This window comes from Fusarium poae, chromosome 2, assembly GCF_019609905.1.
Source record: "Fusarium poae strain DAOMC 252244 chromosome 2, whole genome shotgun sequence".
Taxonomy (NCBI): domain Eukaryota; kingdom Fungi; phylum Ascomycota; class Sordariomycetes; order Hypocreales; family Nectriaceae; genus Fusarium; species Fusarium poae.
Genome location: NC_058400.1, coordinates 5,088,770 through 5,108,120, shown reverse-complemented (window position 1 = coordinate 5,108,120; position 19,351 = coordinate 5,088,770). Strand labels below are relative to the sequence as shown.

General features: G+C 39.0%; 5 protein-coding genes across 5 annotated transcripts; 2 read left to right on the top strand and 3 right to left on the bottom strand.

Annotated features, from left to right (window-relative positions):
* Positions 1–5,231: 5,231 nt before the first annotated feature.
* Positions 5,232–8,501, bottom strand: FPOAC1_005617 (uncharacterized protein; the record flags this gene model as incomplete). The annotated part of the gene is made up of 3 exons (XM_044850140.1): positions 5,232–8,025; positions 8,077–8,269; positions 8,321–8,501. The coding sequence occupies 3 exons, from the start codon at positions 8,499–8,501 to the stop codon at positions 5,232–5,234; spliced, it is 3,168 nt and encodes a 1,055-aa protein (XP_044708850.1).
* Positions 8,502–8,865: 364 nt separating this feature from the next.
* On the top strand, positions 8,866–9,759 carry FPOAC1_005616 (uncharacterized protein; the record flags this gene model as incomplete). Its single annotated transcript, XM_044850139.1, has 2 exons — positions 8,866–9,372; positions 9,424–9,759. The coding sequence occupies 2 exons, from the start codon at positions 8,866–8,868 to the stop codon at positions 9,757–9,759; spliced, it is 843 nt and encodes a 280-aa protein (XP_044708849.1).
* Positions 9,760–10,513: 754 nt separating this feature from the next.
* FPOAC1_005615 (uncharacterized protein) lies at positions 10,514–11,551 on the top strand (the record flags this gene model as incomplete). Its single annotated transcript, XM_044850138.1, has 1 exon — positions 10,514–11,551. One exon carries the CDS (start codon positions 10,514–10,516, stop codon positions 11,549–11,551), a length of 1,038 nt encoding a protein of 345 aa, XP_044708848.1.
* Positions 11,552–11,765: 214 nt separating this feature from the next.
* Positions 11,766–16,112, bottom strand: FPOAC1_005614 (uncharacterized protein; the record flags this gene model as incomplete). The annotated part of the gene is made up of 4 exons (XM_044850137.1): positions 11,766–11,837; positions 11,885–12,004; positions 12,232–16,002; positions 16,056–16,112. 4 exons carry the CDS (start codon positions 16,110–16,112, stop codon positions 11,766–11,768), a joined length of 4,020 nt encoding a protein of 1,339 aa, XP_044708847.1.
* A 1,095-nt stretch (positions 16,113–17,207) lies between these two features.
* Positions 17,208–19,244, bottom strand: FPOAC1_005613 (uncharacterized protein; the record flags this gene model as incomplete). The annotated part of the gene is made up of 2 exons (XM_044850136.1): positions 17,208–17,547; positions 18,262–19,244. 2 exons carry the CDS (start codon positions 19,242–19,244, stop codon positions 17,208–17,210), a joined length of 1,323 nt encoding a protein of 440 aa, XP_044708846.1.
* Positions 19,245–19,351: the final 107 nt, after the last annotated feature.

Here is a 19,351-nt window from a genome sequence, read left to right as displayed (position 1 = left end):
TATTATAAAAAGGAATTTAAATTATTTTAACTTTTTAAATAATTATATATTTAATTATTAAAGTAAATATTATTAAAAAAAAGCTATATAGGCTTTTTAAATTATTATTAAAAATAATCTATATAATATTATATAAATATAAATAATATTATATAAGTTTTATATAATATTTTACTAATAGTATTATTAATATAGCTTTTAATTATACTTTTAAATATATTTAATAGCTATTAATTATAATCTTTTTTAATTTTTTATATATTTTATTATTTTTAAAATTATAAAGTTATTAAAGTATTTTATAATATAATAATATTAATTACTATTAATAAGAAAAGTATATTTTATAATAACTTTTAATAAAAAATAATTTATAAATTATAAAGTTAAAAAAGTAATTTAATTTTTTTTTATTTATTAATTAATATATATATAAATTAAAGTAAAATATATATATTTACTTTAATTATAACTTATTATATATTAAAAAGAGAAATCTTAAGAGAATAAAGTATAATAATAATATACTTATTAATATTAATATTAATAATAAAATATTTTTAATAAAGAATATATTTATAAAAAAGTCTTTAATTTATAATAAATACTCTTAAATAATAATTAATTAAATAATTTTTAAAATAAAGAAGACTTTTTTTAATAAAAAAATACTATTAATAAATTAATTTAAAAGCTTTTTATATTATATTCTTAAGAATATCTTAAAATAGTATATATTAATACTTATTATAAGATTATATTAACTTTAAATATATTTATTAAAGGAATTATTAAAAATATAATTATATTAATTAATAAGTATATTAATAATTATATAGAGATTTATTATAGTATATTATAAATATAATTTTATAGATTTATAAAGTAATTTATAAGGAAAAAAAGTAAAATAATTATAATTATAATAGTATTATATAAATCTATATACTTATTAAGCTTAATATTATATTTATTAAACTTTAAAATATTTAAGAAGATTTATATATAAAGAAGTTAATATTATTAATAATTAATAAGGTATATATATATATATTAAGCTAATAAGAGAATATTTATTAAAGATCTTTTTATTTCTTTTTATACTTTTTAATAGTCTTTAAAAGAGTATATTTCTTTAAGTAATAATAAAATCCTTTTAATCTTATTTATTACTTATAATAATATATAACTGAGATTTTAATTATTTTATAAAAAAATAAATTACTTAAGAATAATAAACTTTAATAATAAAATAATATTATAAAGCTATAAAGCTATACTTTTTAATAAGATTTAATAAAATTAACTCTATATTAAAGAATAAAAACTCTATTAAAATTATAATAATATTATATACTTTCTTTTTCTTTACTTAATAGGATTATTAAGAAAAAAAATATAAATTATTTTACTTTAATATATAATATATTAAATTAATTTAAATTATAATTATAATATTAATTATATATTACTTTATAATCTAGCTAAAAGATAATAGCTTAATAATTAAGTAATATATATAGTATTTTTAATATACTTATAGCTAGATTATTAAAGCCCTATATATAACCTTAATTTAATTCTAAGGTCTATATACCTTTATAATAAAGAGGCTAAGATATATCTTTATAGAATAATTACTATTAATTAAAAATAATATAGTATTAGCTATATTTAGCTATAAAATTCTATAATTCCCTAGCCTTTTTATTCCTTAAGGGGATTTATAGTAAATTTAATAGGAAATATAATAACTTAATATAATATATTATTATATTAAAGATAAAACTAGCTTTATAGAAAGGTAAATTACTTTTTAAAATATAATAAATTAATATATATTATAATTTATAGAATTAAAAGTTCTTATTTAAACTATTAAAGATAAATATAAATATTCTAGGTAATAAGAAACTCTATTTAAATTAGAGTTTATAAATAAAGAAATTTATATATATAGTTAAGAGTTTAATATAAAATTAAAAAACTAAAGTAAAAACTAACTTTATTAATATTATAAATAATTAAACTTAATTATATACTTAACCTCTTACTATACTATATAATTACTATAATCTCTTATAATTATAAGTATTAGTAGTTTTAATAAAGATTTATTACTTATAATTTCCTATTTATTACTTAATTTACTATTTATCTAATTAATAATAAATTAATACCCTTATAAACCTTTTAATACTTTTATATTATAGCTAATATATTCTTATTAATATATTAATAATATAACTAAAGCTATATATTAAGAAAAAATTCCTTATAAATATTATATAATATATAGTTATAATTTATAATAATAATATATAGAAAAAAAGAGTTAATAGAAAAAGAATCTTTTTATATTACCTTTATAAACTTATTAATAAGAAACTATAAATATTAATAGAAAAATTTAATATCTTTATTATATATAAAAGTAAATATAAATAGGAAAATAGTATTAAAAAAAGTAATATTATTAACTTAAATTAGCTTTATATTAAATTAATTAATATTATATATTATATCTATTATTATAATATAAAGGAATTATAGCTAAAAGTAAAGTTTATAATCTATAAGCCTAGTAAAATGTTAAAGTTATTTTTAATTATTTACTTTAAAGTAATATAGTATTTAATTCTTTTCTATAAATATAATACTAGCCTATATTATTAATAATCTTTTTATTTATATTTTCTATTTATCTCTTTATATATTTTAAATATTACTTTTAATTAAAAAGATATTTAAAGTACTTTTAATAAATACCTAGAGAGTAAATTATACTATATTATTTATATTAATTATCTTAGAAATAATATAATCTCTTATAGAATTACTAATAGTATAATACTTAAGAAATATTAATAGATTATTTTAAAAATAACTATATTCTTTATATAATACTTTAATAGACTATAGATTATTAAGAAATATATAAAAAATAATATTAATTTAAAATAAATAGTTTATTTTCTATAATATAGTCTTTTAAAAGCTAATATTATATTAATATAATTTACTTTAATATATATAAATAAAATTATATTATATTAAAAAACTATTTATAATATTAATAAATTAAATCTATATTATATAATATTTATAATCTTTTATATAATATTATATATAATTAATTATAATATCTTTACTTTCTTAAGGCTTTAATAAAGGTAAAGAAGGTATTAAATTATAAGCTATAGTTATTTATTTATTTTTTTAATATATAATTATAAGATTACTTTTACTCTTTTTAGTTTTATTAAAGGTTATTTATAATACTTTATCTATTTATATAAATTAAAGAATTATATATAGTTTCTCTTAAGATAAGGTTTCTAATATAAATATAATTAATAAGGTAATTACTTAAACTTTATAATATTAATAATAAATAAAAAAAGCTTTTATTAAACTATATAGATAGTAATAACTTTTTTCTCTTTTAACCTTAATTAATTAGTAAATTTATTTAAGATATTTATAGTTATTATTAATTATCTTATTAAAATAAAAATTAATTAATCTTAATCCCTTATAATACTTTATTAATTACTTTTATAAATCTTATATAATATAATATTAATTATTATCCTTAAATTAAGACTTATTAATAGTAATTACTTTTTTAATCTTAATATTAAGATTATTAAAAGATCTATTAAGTCTTATAAAAATATAATAATATTAAAAGAATTATATATAAAGGCTATTAACTTTTATATAATTAAAAAAATAAATAGTTTTACTAAGGTTAAATTAGTAATTTTTAATTATAAGCTTTATTTTTTATATATAAAGAGTTAAAAGCTAGAAATAATACTAAAGAGTCTATATAGGCTTAAGAAAAAACTTATTAAAAGGCTAGCTATAGGTTTATTATATATATAAGAAGAATTTCTAGATAAAATTAATATATATAATAGTAAGTATTTATATATTAATTAATTTAAATAATTAAAAAGGTAAGTAGTAATTATAATTAAGGCCTTTAAGTTATAATATATTAATTATAGCTTAAGACTATAAGTATATAACTATAAAGAGTAAAGGTAGTAAGTAGGGTTAATAGTAATTAAATAGGTAATAAAAAAGTTAAGTTTATTATAAAGTTAAAGTTAATATTAATAAAGCTTAAAGCTAAAGGCTATCTTAATATAAATTATCTAGCTATATAACCTTTTAACTCTGCTTTATAAGATTCTATTAGTATATTATTAACTAGTTTATTAACTAGGATAAGCTATAGTTATAAAAATTAAAGTTTATATTAAAATACCTATAGATAATAAATTAAGTATTTTAATTTTACTTAAAGTAGTTTTATTAATATTCTTTTTATTAAAAGATATTATAATAACTTTATAATAATTAATATTATTACTTTTTTTTCTTTATATTATTTTTAATATAATTAAAAGGTATTATATTTATACTTTATTTTATATATTTTAATTAGCTAATAAGCTTTATAAATACTTATATATTTTAATTAATTAAAAGGCTTTAATTATATTATTATATAAATTAATTAATTAATTAATTAAATATTTAAATTATAAGCTATAATAGCTTTAATCTATATATTATATACTTTATTAATAAATATCCTTTTAATAAATAAAAAAATAATAATATTAAAATATTATAATATAATAGTTTATTAATATAATTAATCTTATTATAATATTAGCCTTACTTATTATATTAAGTTAATTACTTTATCTTTATAATAAAAAGAGTATAAGTTTATTTAAAAAAGCTTTATAAATTATAATATTAAACTTTTACTATAAAGTAATTATAATCTAATTATATAATATTAAAGAAATAAATATTAAACTCTTATTAATTATTTTAATTTTTATTAAATTTAATAAAAAAAACTATTTTTTAATTTAATATAATTTAAATAAATTATAATTAATTTAATATATTAAAGTAAATATATTATTATAAGGCTATTATAAAAATTATATAGCTTTTTTATATAAAAAGAATTTAATTATATTTAATAATAATTAAAAAAATACTAATTAAATATAAAGATTATATTTAAATTTACTTTTTATAGGTTTTTTATATTTTAATTAATTATAAATATTATTTCTATTATTTTAACTAAAGAGGCTAGTGCTTTCTAAATCGGGTTTAGCCTATGCCTATACTGTGACCTGAAGGTTCTGCACTGTGACCGGAAGTGTAGCCTTGGCATCGTAATATAGAAACAGTTAATTCTTGATGGTATCATTCACCCACTTCCAAGTCTGGATCAATCGCTCTCGATCCAACGGTCGAACGTCCTTCATTGTGGCAGATACTTCTCGCGCCTTCACAACATCGAAAGGCGATTCGTCTTCATGTGTCTTTGCGCTCGTCACGTCATCCATCATGAGCCCGTATGACTCCTTCCACAGCCCAAGAAGAGCCTGCGCTGGGTGATTGATACTCCGCTCGCCCAGGGCCTTTTCCAAGCGCTTCACCCAATCTCTAGGCGAGACCTTTTCGAACTCTGGTGTTCCGATGCTGGACGAGAGCCCGTCCAACATCTCGGTCCATTTCGGTGTGGTATGGGGATTGAGGACATGGTAAACTGGCGTTCTCGAAGAGGTGCCATCGTCTGGTTTCGGCTCGGAACGCGCGATTTCGATAACAGCTTGTGCGGCCTGTTCAACGGGAAGCCAGTTGAGTGTTTCGTTTGGAATGTTGGGTAGACAACCTGTTATCTTCGCAGTGGAAAGTAACAAGGGATACGCCTCGGTGGCATTCCAGACTCCCGATTCATTGCTACAAAGCTGTCCCACGCGAACGACCGTAGCAAGGGGATCACCGCCTACAGCGTTGTTCAGAGCGTCGCAGACTTGTTCCGCTACCCACTTTGAACGCGAGTAGCCTAGCGGAGAAGCCTCACCGGGATCCCGTGACAGCTTCTCAGGGATGGGCTTAACCTTGGAGTCGCTGACCGCTGCGATGGAACTGACGAAGATGAATCGAGCACCGGATTGAGCAGCTAGTGTCGCTAGGTTTCTTGTGCTGATGATTTGATCTTCGAAGGATGGGAGGCGAAGACTGAAGTTGACGGCCCAAGCGGAGTGGATTATTGTCCCGACATTGTCGAGTAACTGTTTTTGATCTTTGTCGGAAAGTCCCAGATTGCTTTCTGTGAGGTTACACGGTAGGCAGACGACCTTGTCTTTGTCTTGTTCAGATTGGTCAAGCCCATGCATTCCACGTTGGCTCAGCGCTTGGGAAACCCGTTTCTTCGCAGTAGAAGGATCGTCCGCTCTTAGTAAACAATAAATTCTGTCGACTTGGGAGTGTCTTAGCAGAATATCGAGTATATGTGCTCCGAGAAACCCAGTAGCACCGGTAAGCAGTACGCTCTTTCCTGGTTGACTATCCGATACTGTCTTGATGTCCCCAAAGTTGATATACCTTTCGGCAAGGTCCTGCATTGCCTTGGTTTCCGCATCCCTAGCATTTTGGTTATGCTGATGTCCTCCTTTTCTCACGCTATCAAGATATTTGACCAGGCCGTTGACGGTGCCTTGATCGTAGATGATATTCAAAGGAAGTGGCTCGTTGCGGGGTGAAAGGCAAGACTGTTCGATCAGTTTGCGAACCTGGATACAGGCGATTGAATCAACACCTTGCTTAAACAAGTCTTGATCGGGGTCGACGTCTCGTCCAAGGACCCGTTGAAAGCAATATCGTACCGTTTGTGACAGTTCGTCATCCGATACGCTCTTCGATGCAGATGAATCTCTGTGATCGTATGCTTGCTCGATCTCCTTGGCGTACCTCTCTTCGGCCTGTCGTCGAAGAATAGTACCCTTGCTGCTCTTCTCCAACGCCTTCTCACCCTCCTTTACAGGGACCACGACTAGCATCGCCTTTGTTATTCGAGCGTGGCTTTGACTTTCGCTGTTCATGCGATCGATGTGCGGCCATACTGAGTCAATCACCACTGCACTGCTGGTGTTCCCAGCTGGGAACAAAAGAGCACCGGCGTAATCCCTTCCGCCCCCAAAAATGAGAACATCCTGGAGGAGCTTTGATGAAGCCAATATGCTGTCTTCAACAGGGGAAGGATCGAACTTCTTGCCGTTTCCAAGAGTGATTTGCGCATCAGCTCTGCTATGATACCGCCACGCATTCGTGATTGACTGATGAGGCTCGAAAAGGTCAGACGTAGCGTAAGATCCATCCTCACGGTTCGTCTTGATCAAGAAAGGCCAATCTGGCCTGACCACAAGTTCGGAAAGACCATCATCGCGTGGCTCAAAGGAAATGAGTTTGGGGTCGTCGATGGGTCTGAGGAACTGCCATTCTTTATCGGTGGCGAAGTCACGATGCGAAGACATCAAAAATCCGCATTCCGCACTTCCCATTCTCGATAGGAGATTTACCTCGGCGTCCACAAGCTTATTGCCTATCGCGGGAGGCAGCGCAGCGCCACCGACACCGACCATATCCATTGTTTGAAGGAGGTCAAGCCCTCCATACTCTTCGGAGAGCATCTGGAGGACATAAGGGACCGAGGAAAAGTATTGCACTGGGCTTGGACTCTTCTCTCTTGCGTACTGGAGCGCTTTAAGGATGTTGCTCCCCGTGATGGGTGCATGGCCCTCAGGGAAGAACCAGATGGCAGCACCACTTGTCCAGGACCTGAGACAATCTGGGAACCCTCCATGGTAAAGCGGAGTGGTGGAAAAGGTAGCCGGTTTATCTTCTCCCGAGAAGCTGTAAAGTGCACCCATGACGCCGAACTGGGTTTGCGGAATGGGTTTTGGGAGGCCTGATGATGTTCCTGAAGTATGGCAGATGTACGCTGTGTCGGATATCTTGTTGGTTTGTTGAAAGCTCGTCGCGGATGGATCAGCTGGATAGTATCGAGGAATAATGGTCACATCGATTCTATTGTCCAAGCCGCGAGCCCTATGCTCGTACGTCTTATCAACAAGAACATGGTTGATATGGAGGGTCTGGCACAAATGTGTGATTGCCGGTGGCGCCAACTGTGGTCTATGGAAGTGAGCTACAAACATGAGCGTCGAGGGATGAGGAGTGACTTACGCAAGGAGTAAGACTGTATATCCCAGGCGCATCAAGCCAAGCCACGTCAAAACAAAGTCGGTGGTGCTTGCGGCCAAGAGGCCAATCGTCATGTGGGATGAGTCCTTGGGCTGGAGAAGATGTCGTGATAATATTTGGGCCGCATGCTTTGATGACTCTGAGAGACTCTTGAATGTTAAGAAGTATGGCGACACTGTTCATGTTAGCGAGATGTCGGAATGAATGAGTATTCTGGAGCGAAAACCTTGACTGGATTTTAAATGCTTGAAGGTCGCGAAGCCAAGGGCTGGTGAGTCTGGAATATTTTGAGCTTGGTGGTCAATTAATTCCAGCACCGTCTTCCATTCTGCTGAGCCATTCTGGCTTTTCAATTGCGCCGCCTGTCCGAGAGTGCACGTAAAATAATTTGGCTTGACTGAAGTCATATTTAATGTGTAAACAATTGAATCGTGATATGAATCTATCGTGAAATGCGCTGTATCACTGTTTTTACCCCTCTTTTCAACATTTCCAGTGGGTTTAGTGCTGTGACTGCCTGCCGCTGCCACTATAAACTCATGTCATCATCGACTCGAGTCTGTGAGACAAAAAAGAGGAGAATTACAACGTCACGTCATCGACTCAGTTCAACTTGACTGTTACTGGATCTCTACGCGCTTTGCAGTAAAAAAGAAAATACACAATTTTTGAGGGGAAATAACGGTTTGTTGTTCTATCTACCCCTCTTTTGTACCAACACCATAACTTTATCGCATCTCACCTGGATTTATCCGTTCCTCGTCGGCAATCATGGAGCGCTCACACACTGATACTCTGCCTCTAGCAAACTCGGTCGAGATTCCTCAATTGGGCTTTGGTGTCTATCTCTCTCCGCCAGAAGTCTGCGTGAAATCATGCCTCACAGCTCTGGAAGCAGGTTATCGTCATATCGATACAGCCCAGTACTACGGTAACGAGGCTGAAGTTGGAAAGGCAGTTCATCAATCCAACGTTGAAAGGAAAGATGTATTCATCACCACAAAGATTCTCGAGGCGGCTGGTTCTGTTGATCTCAGTTACGCGAAATGCGTTGACAGCATCAAGAAGCTCGACCCAGAGAGCGGCTACGTGGATCTGTTCCTCATCCACAGCCCGAACCCCGGCGCCGCCAAGAGGAAGGAGATGTGGCAAGCCCTCGAGAGGTTGTACGAGGAGGGCAAGGCCAAGAGTATTGGCGTTAGCAACTTTGGTATCAAGCACATCGATGAGCTGAAGCAATTCGCCAAAGTGTGGCCTCCCCATATCAACCAGATTGAGGTACGTGACACATTCTTGGGAGCAAGCGATGAGACACTAACCATGAAACAGCTTCACCCTTGGCTCCAGCAGAGAGATGTAGTCTCATACTGCGAAAAGAACAACATCGCAGTAGAAGCCTACGCGCCTTTGGTCCGCAACCAAAAGGCCAACGACAAGACTCTCGGCAGCATCGCTTCCAAGCACAGCGTTACGCCAAGCAAGGTCCTTATCCGCTATTGCTTGCAAAAGAACTGGATCCCACTCCCCAAGAGCGACACGCCGGAGCGCATTAGGGACAATGCGGATGTCTTTGGATTCGAGCTGGATGACAAGGATATGAAGTCACTGGATGATCTAGACCAGGGTGACGCGGGTGCCATTGTCCAGGCTGTGGATAACTACTAGACATTGGTAGTTACACAGGAACTTGACCGTTATTTCAGCCTACCTTAGTTCCCGAAGATCTGGATTCTACATACTGCATTGGAAAAAGCGTATAGACATTACTAGAGAGTAAGTTTGTGCTATTTTAAAATGTCCAAGGTTGTAGATTTCGTGCACCAAAGCTTAATGGTTACATCCCCATATCATTAGCGCCTGTAGATCAGATCGTAGATCCTTGACGTGCGATAAACGAGGCTTTAGTTTGTCCAATGTGAAGCAAATGGGACCTGGAGGCGTCATTGATCGATAAATGTTTCACAAATACCTAACTCAGTTTCCGGACGGACTTACTGAAAAAGGACACGTATGCGGAGGCAAAGGTCCTCACCGATGGTTTGCAATTCATGTGATACAGCAAAGGCTACATGCATGGACTACATGGGGTTGCCTCACCAGATCCTCTTGATAGACTCAGCCACGACATTTACTTTCTTTTTCTTCTCGCTTAGCATATTTTGCGTTTATGATTTGTGAATGGGAAAGCTAGAAGGATTAAACGTAAGGGATAAATAAATACCTATTGCATTGCTAAACTATGATTTCATTTTGTTGAAAAGTGCATGACGTCCACGAAATCACTTTTAGCTCATACTCTTCCATCTCACCATCTCGTCACTTTTCCCCTCCTTTCCCTCTCTTCTCTTCTTTTATCTCACGATAAAAGAATAAAGGTACAATCTTATCTGATCCACCGGATCTGCACGTCTGTACCGAAATGGAAGCCTCAAACACCATCAAAAGGCACAATGCCTATGCAACCCTCATCACCCGCGACTCGTATCTGCCAGGCGTCATCATCCTCGCCTACACCCTGCAGCGCAACAATTCAGCTTACCCACTGGTCGTCCTCTACACACCCAATCTACCAAAGGAGGCACGCAGGGTTCTCGAGTTGGAGGCCCCCAAATGCAACATGGTCCTGCGCGAGTGTGGCCACCTTCTTCCGCCCAAGAACATCAAGATGACGCTCATCGCTGAGCGCTTCGCCGATACATGGACCAAACTCCGCGTCTTTGAACTTTTCGAGTATGATGCTGTCTGTTATCTGGATGCTGACATGGCTATCCTGGACAACATGGATGTAGTGTTCCAATGTGAGGAACAGTTACCTAATGATTGGATCGCTGCGAATCATGTTTGCGTGTGTAACCTTGATTCTGACTCGTGGGCGCCTGAAGACTGGACGGCTGAGAATTGTGCCTATACACCACTTTCACATCCCACAGCACTCAAGAAACCCCTGCAGCCCACCGAGACGTCCCCCTCACCACACAAGTTGCTCAATGGCGGCATGTTCATTTTCCATCCATCAGAGGATCTTTGGGATCGCATGTTGGATGTCTTCAACACGACCCCTCTACTCTCTGACTTTATGTTTCCCGACCAAGACTTCCTCGCCTTCTTTTTCGAGAACAAGTGGTATGCCCTAGGGTGGCAATACAACGCCATCAAAACGATGCGATACTGGCATCCCAACATTTGGAGAGACGAAGAGGTCATTTGTCTGCACTACATCGTTGACAAGCCCTGGGCGAAGCGAGTTGGACTGGACGGCGTGGCCGGGTACAAGGGTCTGGATGGAGTGACGCATTGCTGGTGGTGGCAGCTCTACCAGTACTGGGAGGATGAAAGGACTTCGGATGGCAAGGGAGGCAATGAGGCGATATCGTTATTGGGTAGGCTCATTGCACCGGCGTATACTATGGATAGTGGTGTCGGATATCTGCAGGTTGCTTTGCCTGTCCGAGCTTGAGCTTGAGGGTCATGCTATTTCACTCTGGCGTATTGTCAGCTCAATCCCAATAAAAGACGACCAGAGAAGACGACTTACCAAAACGGATCATGTTGGTCATCTTCATGTCGAGACAAACTTAGGGAATGGCTGGCAGACGGAAAGGTCAGTCTTTAGCTTAGGCCTTAGGTAAAAAAATAAAATTGCCTAAAAGTAAAAGCTGTATTTCATAAACTCACCGGTCAGTTTGGTCTCTTATGCCTCGGCCTTCTGAAAAGCTTCTCCCAGCGGTTCGGGCGGTAAACCACTATATCTGGTTAATATGTATAATACGGATGCAGCAACCAGACTTACCATTCGGATATTGAGGTCTTTAGTAACTTGCAGACTTGTCCACAAACTAAACATGGTTTCAGCATCACAGTCCGTTGAACGATTAGGTGTGATATATGTACTCACCTCCTTCTCAATAGGCTGCAATCTGTTAGCGATGTTCACTATTGTTTGAAGATTTCCGAGGCGTAAGTCCTGAAGTATACATAAAAAATTAACTCAATGATAAATGCAGTTTTTGAACCTAGATGCTAATAAAGGTCCGGTCTATAGGTATATATCATGACTCCTTAATCCTCTATCCTTTTCCCCATATACCAATGAACAGGTTACATGATACGAATCGAATTGTCAATAAACTACTCTACCTCCATCCAAGTAGCTTGCAATTGCGCCATCTGCATCCAATCACTCATCTTGTTCGAATCCGCCATCCCAGCATGCATATTGTTCATCATATTTGCAGCTGTAACTCCATTCTCAGTTTCATAATAGCCAATAGAACTATTGCCATGCAAATTGCCATCAGTTGTTCCCATTATTGATGACATACCGTTCATCCCCTGATACATGAGGCTCAACTGACCCTGCTGCATTGCCTGCATACGCTTCATCATCATCATAGATTGGATCATCTCTATGTGCGGTACCGTAGCATTGTACACTTGAACACGCTTGGTACCGAAAGCACGGAACTCGTCCAGAGCCTTTTGTGATTCTGATGATCCAGGAGGTCCAGCTGCGCAGGCGGCGAGCCACATGTTGCGCATTCGAGGAGACCAAAGTTGGCAAATCAAAGGCCGCTCGTCGTAGACACCTTTTACTGGAACAGTATCGCCAAGAGGAGTATCGGCAACAAAGTTCAGCCAGCAGTCCTCGCAGGCTAAAGCTTCTGGATGTCCCCACCACTTACTCTTGTCTCTGTTCTTGATGCCAGGGCAAGTCCGTACTCCTGCCCATTTTCTGACATAATCACTGTAGTAGCTGAAAATGCCCTTGTCCAATGCTTCGGCGAACTTGGTGATGAAAGTGCCCCAGCGCGGACTGCTAGGACAGAAGTTGCACGTTATGGTCGCTGTAGGGTCACGTTTGGCAGGCTCGAAAAAGCGCTCGAGGTTGGACGTCTGGAGTGCTCCTTTGTAGCATGCCTCGCAAACGTCAAAGTCGGGACAGCCACCAGCGATGGTCCACCAGTTTCCGCCAATAATACCATTCGCAGTACAAGGAACAAGGCTACATATAGCACTAGCCGCGTTCCAAAATACTTCAAAGTCGCGACGGTAGAGAGCCGCCTCAAGGGCAATGCTCATGTTGACAGCCGTGTCGGTAAGGCTGCATTTCCATTTCTGGCCCAATGACTCCATAAATGCATCAAATCCTTCAGCTCGTTGATGACGCTCGAACTCATTACCAAAGCGCGTAAGAGCAAGCTTGTCTAGATAGCATGCTTCACAAATTTTCATGTTGTTGATCCTGCGACGTGGAAGGATCCAGTGGCCATTATTGGACTCTTCATCTTTGCCTTCGCATGCTGGGAGATGAACCCGCGATTTGACAGCTTCAGTGAACCCACTCCAGTTGTTAGCCTTGAACATCTTCACAGCCACTGTCGCAATGTATGGAATACACAAGTCGCACATCCAATTTTCGTCGGGACCTTGTTGGCGATACGGGGAGAAACGTCTTTCAAAAGCTGTGCCAACAATGCGATCCTCGTAACAGGTTTCGCAAGAAATAAATCCATCAACCTCGTTGTTTATCATGCCCCACCATTTGACATTATCGGCAGCAGTACTCCATACTCTGCCTTTGCACTTTGGTAATGTCAGAGTCTTCTCCGCAAAGATCCGAAGAGGGTCTATGTCGTTGGTCTGAAGGGCCCGGGGCCAAAGGACCTCTCTCGCGCGTGGTGACCAGAAGCCGCACTTGGATTCAGTGCCTTCTGGGGAATGGTACCGCTCAAAATTAATAGCGAGGTGAGTGCCTGTGACATGACCCTCGTAGCATTTTGTACAAACAAGGTACTGTGGTACAGCTATAAGGCGATACCAATCCAGAGCGTACGCCACGACGCGGCCTTCCGGGCAGTATGGAAGGGTGTCGCTGGCCATACCTGCTGCTAGACAGGATGGTGGCCCTCGTGGTCCGTCATCATGGACAGGAAGTACCGCAGAATTTGTCTGGCGCTGTTCAATGTTCTGCACATTTAAATTGTTCATTTGTGCCGACAGAGAAGTTAACGGATCTTGGTGATAGACATTGTCGACAGGTTGACTTGGGGCCGGTACGGGCTGATAGGGGCTTACTGGTTGTTGAGCAGGCTGATGGGGCTGAAATCCCTGGCCTGCTGTCGCTGGAGATGGAGCTGGAGCCGGAGCCGGAGCTTGGGTTGCTAGTTGCTGATGATATTGGTTGTTTGCAACAATTGTCGGGGTGTCATACAAGGGTTGCCCATAGTTTGGCTGTAGTGTTTGTTGAGCCACTGTCAAGCTGTATGCTTGGTGCTGGATACCGGCTTCTGGTGCAGATGGTAGGATGCCACTGGGTTGGTTCAAGGTCTGCAAAGGCGACGAAGGTAGAGGAATATGGTTCTGGTTTGGTGTCGCAGTTTGTGGCACAGGTTCAGGTGCATGAGGCATCGATTGAGGATGTGCCTGTGAGGTTGCTTGATACTGCCCTTGCATAGAAGGGGCACTGTGGTGAATTTGGGCTGTCGGTGCGCTATTGGGGTGATGCTGTGACGGAAGGCCGGACGGGTTGCCTTGTGTATAGTTGGCGGGGCCGCTGTTGTCACCTGAATATGGAGGAACATGGGACGGTGGCTTTGTCTCTGATGCAGTCAACTGGCCCTGCTGGTGAAGATGCTGTTGATGGTATGCTGGCTCTACGGTGCTCTGGTATTGCTGCTGTGGCAGCGGCGAGGCCATCTGAGAAAGGCTCTGCGAATGACTGGATGATACTGTTGGTTGTTGCATCTGTGGGATGACATGCGGTGTGGATGGTGACGCTTGCGTGATGGGGCTATTATGGTAGTATGATTGCTGCGAGTGCATCCCTACGGGCCCATAGCCAGAAGTGATAACCTGTACTGTTTCTTGGCCCGCGGATGCGGAACTTGTAGTCGGTACAGCTGGGCTGTAAGCGATGTGGCTGGTCTGCTGTGGCCATGATGGTGGTAGAGTTGCGTTTGAAGAAGGACTATGGTAGTTTTGCTGCAGTGGAATGGCTTGTGGGTGGCCCTGTTGATGCCCAGGCAAGGCGCCATATGGTCCGGCATGAGCAACAATTTGAGGGGCTTGAGTTGGAGCTGTTGGAGCATATGGGTCTGATTGCTGGTGATTCAGCGATGGCTGTGGATACGGTGAGGCAGCTGCGGTTGGCGAATGGACTGGCGGCGACGAGGTAGCAGCTTGAGCAACAGCGACTACGTTTACGGGAACTTGTGGTTGATGGTATAACTGTTGAGTAGCATGATGCACTTGTTGTGACGACTGACCAGGGACCCCTTGCGACTGTATGGGAAAAGAACTTTGATGCGATGCGGGAGGATAGCCTAAAGCACTGGGCGAGATGTTTTGTTGTGACGTCGACGATTCGTGTTGAACAGCCACCTGCTGACTCTGGTCATATCCCTGAGGGAACGAGTTTGTCGGACTCAAAGGCGTCTGGGTAGGGTGTTGTGCAGGATTATATGTCGGTTTCGGTGCTTCACCTGTGTAAGAAATTGTGGACGAAGTTGTGGCAGGGTATTTGGACTTGATGTTGCTAGCGATATTACCCAAGAAGCCCTTTCCAGATTTAAAAAGAGACTGGGCAGTTGCTTGCAGCTGGCCTTGAGCTGAAGCTGAAGGCGGGGCAGAAAATTGAGCTGTTTGTTGCTGGTATTGTTGTTGATGCTGAGACGGCGTCGGCGGTGCTGCGACACCGTAAGGCACTGTTTGAGCACTGGGCTGTTGACTAAGCACGTATTGTTGAGGGAGGCCTGGGTTCTGAGCTAGAGGGGATTGATGAAGTTGAGGGCCTTGTGCAGATGACTGGTAATGCTGTGGTTGGCCTGAAATTTGGTGCTGGATAGGGTATTGACCTTGAGGCGATTGCGAAGCATGGGCTTGTGGAGTTTGAGGCATCTGGTTCATCGGCTGACCTGGAGGTGATTGATAGTTGGTTTGATGATTAGCTGCATATTTCTGACCTTGAGGTGATTGATGACCATGGGGCGATTGCCCTGGAGCTTGCGGATGCTGGACATGGTGTGCATGTAGGATTTGACCAGGCTGTTGACCGGGTGGTGACTGGTAGTTATTGTAAGGTGGAACACTGGCTGCCATCTTGGCGATCTCTCTTAATTTAATTTGTAATGGTAATATTTGTTTTATTACTCGACTACAAAAGAAATATTCTCGGTGGCAGCATGTGAGATTAAATATTCCTCTTGGCAGCATTGCAAATGTCTGGGTCTGGACCGGTCCACGCATTCAGCTGAACTGCTAGTGTGACTTCAACAAGGCACATATACCAACACTACGACCCTGAAAACGCCTTGTCAACGCCAAAGTCTCTCTTCGTGGCGCCTTACTCGTCAATTTGTGACAGCCACTTCGCTTTGCTTACTGTTTTAAACGACTTCTTCTCCTCAGCCGCAACGGGGATAGAGATACCATCGCCCGGAATGCCAACACAACACTTTGACAGCGGATAAACGTTTTGTCTGGGATCAAATCAGTGGCTCCTGATTTTTATGACCTTCTATAGTTAACAATCAAAGTACAAGATTGTGCAGACGCGTGAGATCCGCTTATAAACCTACAGTTATGGGAGTCTTTGCGTCTCTGCACTGGCTCTGGCATAACCAGGTTCCCAGGCGGCACCACGTGGAGGTTGCAGAGTCCGTCTTCGCCGCCCGCCGACACCTCTTCTTTGATAGACAGAGAGCAGCCCCGAATGGGATTTGAATGCTATAGGGATAAACCCATTCCGACCGGGCCCATTGTGCTTCCAATGTAGACCCTTCTGACCTAGCTCACGAAGACACTCAGGTACGCGTCAGACCGATACCATCGTAGCATTCGTCAGCAAAAAGAGACCGATCGCAGAATTTCCTACTTGAGGTCATCCCACTCGCCCTCTTCATAGAGGGGCTATCAGGAATCTTGACTGGTATGATCGAATGAGACTTGAGCTCTTTGTGCAGCTTGTCCACCATCGTCACGACAACCTTGGACAATATACCTAGGTAGGTCGTATCCATGCCAGCCGCCGACAAGAACTTGTTGATAGCGTGCCTTGTCTTCGCAAGTGCAAACTGACTCGGGAGGTCTGCCCTTTGCAAGATGCTTCAGGGCAATCAACTTCGTTCTTTGCGAGCAGCCCTCACCATCCCATCCGAGATTTTCAACATCTTCGAAATGGTCCAGTTGGGGCGTTCGTTGTGGGAAGCACTATCATAGTTACCACAACTCTCAAATGTGTCGAGGTTCACTTGCCTATCGACCTTGAGATGCTCGCAGAGTCCCATGAACCCTGAGATCGTCGTGTCCGACTTTGGGGTCACACGCTGCGCAGAGTCCGGACTTTTTACCAAGTCGCTTGCTCTTGGATGCTGTATCGCTTTGTTTGCGCTCGGTGGGGGACGTGAGGGGGGAGAACAGGGGGATCCGCGTTCATTTTGTGGGAATGCAACGCGACTATTATCGTTAGCAGCAGCGTGCATGCGATATGAACCCACCTCATGTTCGCTCGGGTGAGAGAGATTTACTCTTCTCACAAGATGAAAGTTGTTGATGTAGAGTTGGAAAGTGGGGGCGCGCGAGTGGTAGTTTTAGCTGTCCCCTCGTCTGCCTGCGTGCCTGCCACTTTTCGGAGGCAGGTGCGCGCGGACCGACCACCTTTGATTGGCAAACACTCAGCTTAGGTAAGTGCCTGAAGAAACTGATAAGTCATCTAAAGTCATAAGAATAACATAAGTTTAGCCAAATTTACCATAAACCTAGCATAAAGCCTAGCAGGTAAGTTTGTAATTGAAATCATTGTGGCCGACCTCGGGCAGGGTTCCAAACTATATGCTGGAATATCCTTGAGAGGTTTTTAACGCGTAGTGGGCATGAAATATTTTCTTTGTTTGGGTACTGAGGGTTTGATAAAAGTTTGCGAGACCCCTACGAATTATGTAATAGGTCAGTAGGCAAGACTCCTCTACATGGGTGACTTTATCCTTTAGTTTAAACACCGTCTTATTGTGCTATCACGGATAGTATAAAGTGACATATTCGTTTATTGGTGTTGATCCCATGATCAGCTGCCGAACTTAGAAAGAGCCAGGTACAATACCAAGGTAGCGTAGCTTGGATATATATTAGAATGTTCTTAATCGTATTTCCACACTGTGGTGTCCATCTCACAAGTCATCCCAGCCAAGAATCCCGATGCAGCATGGGTAAGGGTCTCTCCTAGGATTTTCATCAAACTCTAGATGTCTATCATGCTCGATATCAGACACAAGGTGCTCGACAAAACTCAGAGAGCTTTTGTTATCTTCGCGGGGGTATGCGTCAGGTGTCAGCCCCGTACTAAGGTCCGTCCAGGGCCCAGGATGCTGGGGATCAACCTCCAGAAGTTTTCTGTCGCTAGTGTAGAAGGCATTCAAATGATAATAAACATCTGATCTCTCCTCAAAAGCAGGAGCATCCTTTCTCCTTTTGAGGCCATGATCGACGATCCAGATTTTGTAAAGGGGGAAAACATTGTGGGCAGCATCCGTGAGGGTGTACAAAACTTCCCAATCCCACCGACCATTCTCCGAGTCCCACCAATCTGGGTTGAACTCGATACCTATATGATTGATGCCGCTACAGCCTAGCAAACCCCATCCAAGGCTGCTTTCGATACCAATATTGTCCCAGTCGACCCTGTCCAAGCAATCGACCTGTAAGACAAAGAGGTCTCGATTAGGAAATACTGTGAGGTTGTGAAGAGGGCCTCCGAAGAATTTGCCAGTCGAGGGTATTTTGAGTTTTGTCTCCTCGGGGATTTCTCGCTCTCGACTGTCGCGTTCTTCTTTGGGAATTGAAAGACTATCAACCCATTCCGACTGGCGAAAATGGTTCTCCATGATGAACCGAGATTCTTTGCAAGCGGTCCACAATCCGCCGTCAATCAGATATGTTGAGACGTTTTTGCGAGGGGCATCTTTTTTGACGCTGTTGAAATAGTGTAGTGGCAAGGGTTCTGCAAATGTGTCACTGCAACACTGCTTGGATATCATGAACCGAGGGCCATAACGATTGTAAATGTGTACTCCTGGTCGGTCCTCTCGGATAACGAGTTTCCAGATCTGAACTCGGAGCTCTGCGGGCAAATCAGGAAATCGGTTGAAAGTTGCCATCTCGGAATAGGCAGTTTGACAGTCGTAAGTAAGAAATGATTTCAAAGGTGGAAGAACTAATAAAGTTGTTCCGAGGGTCGTTGCGAAGGAAGATGATGGTCGATGAT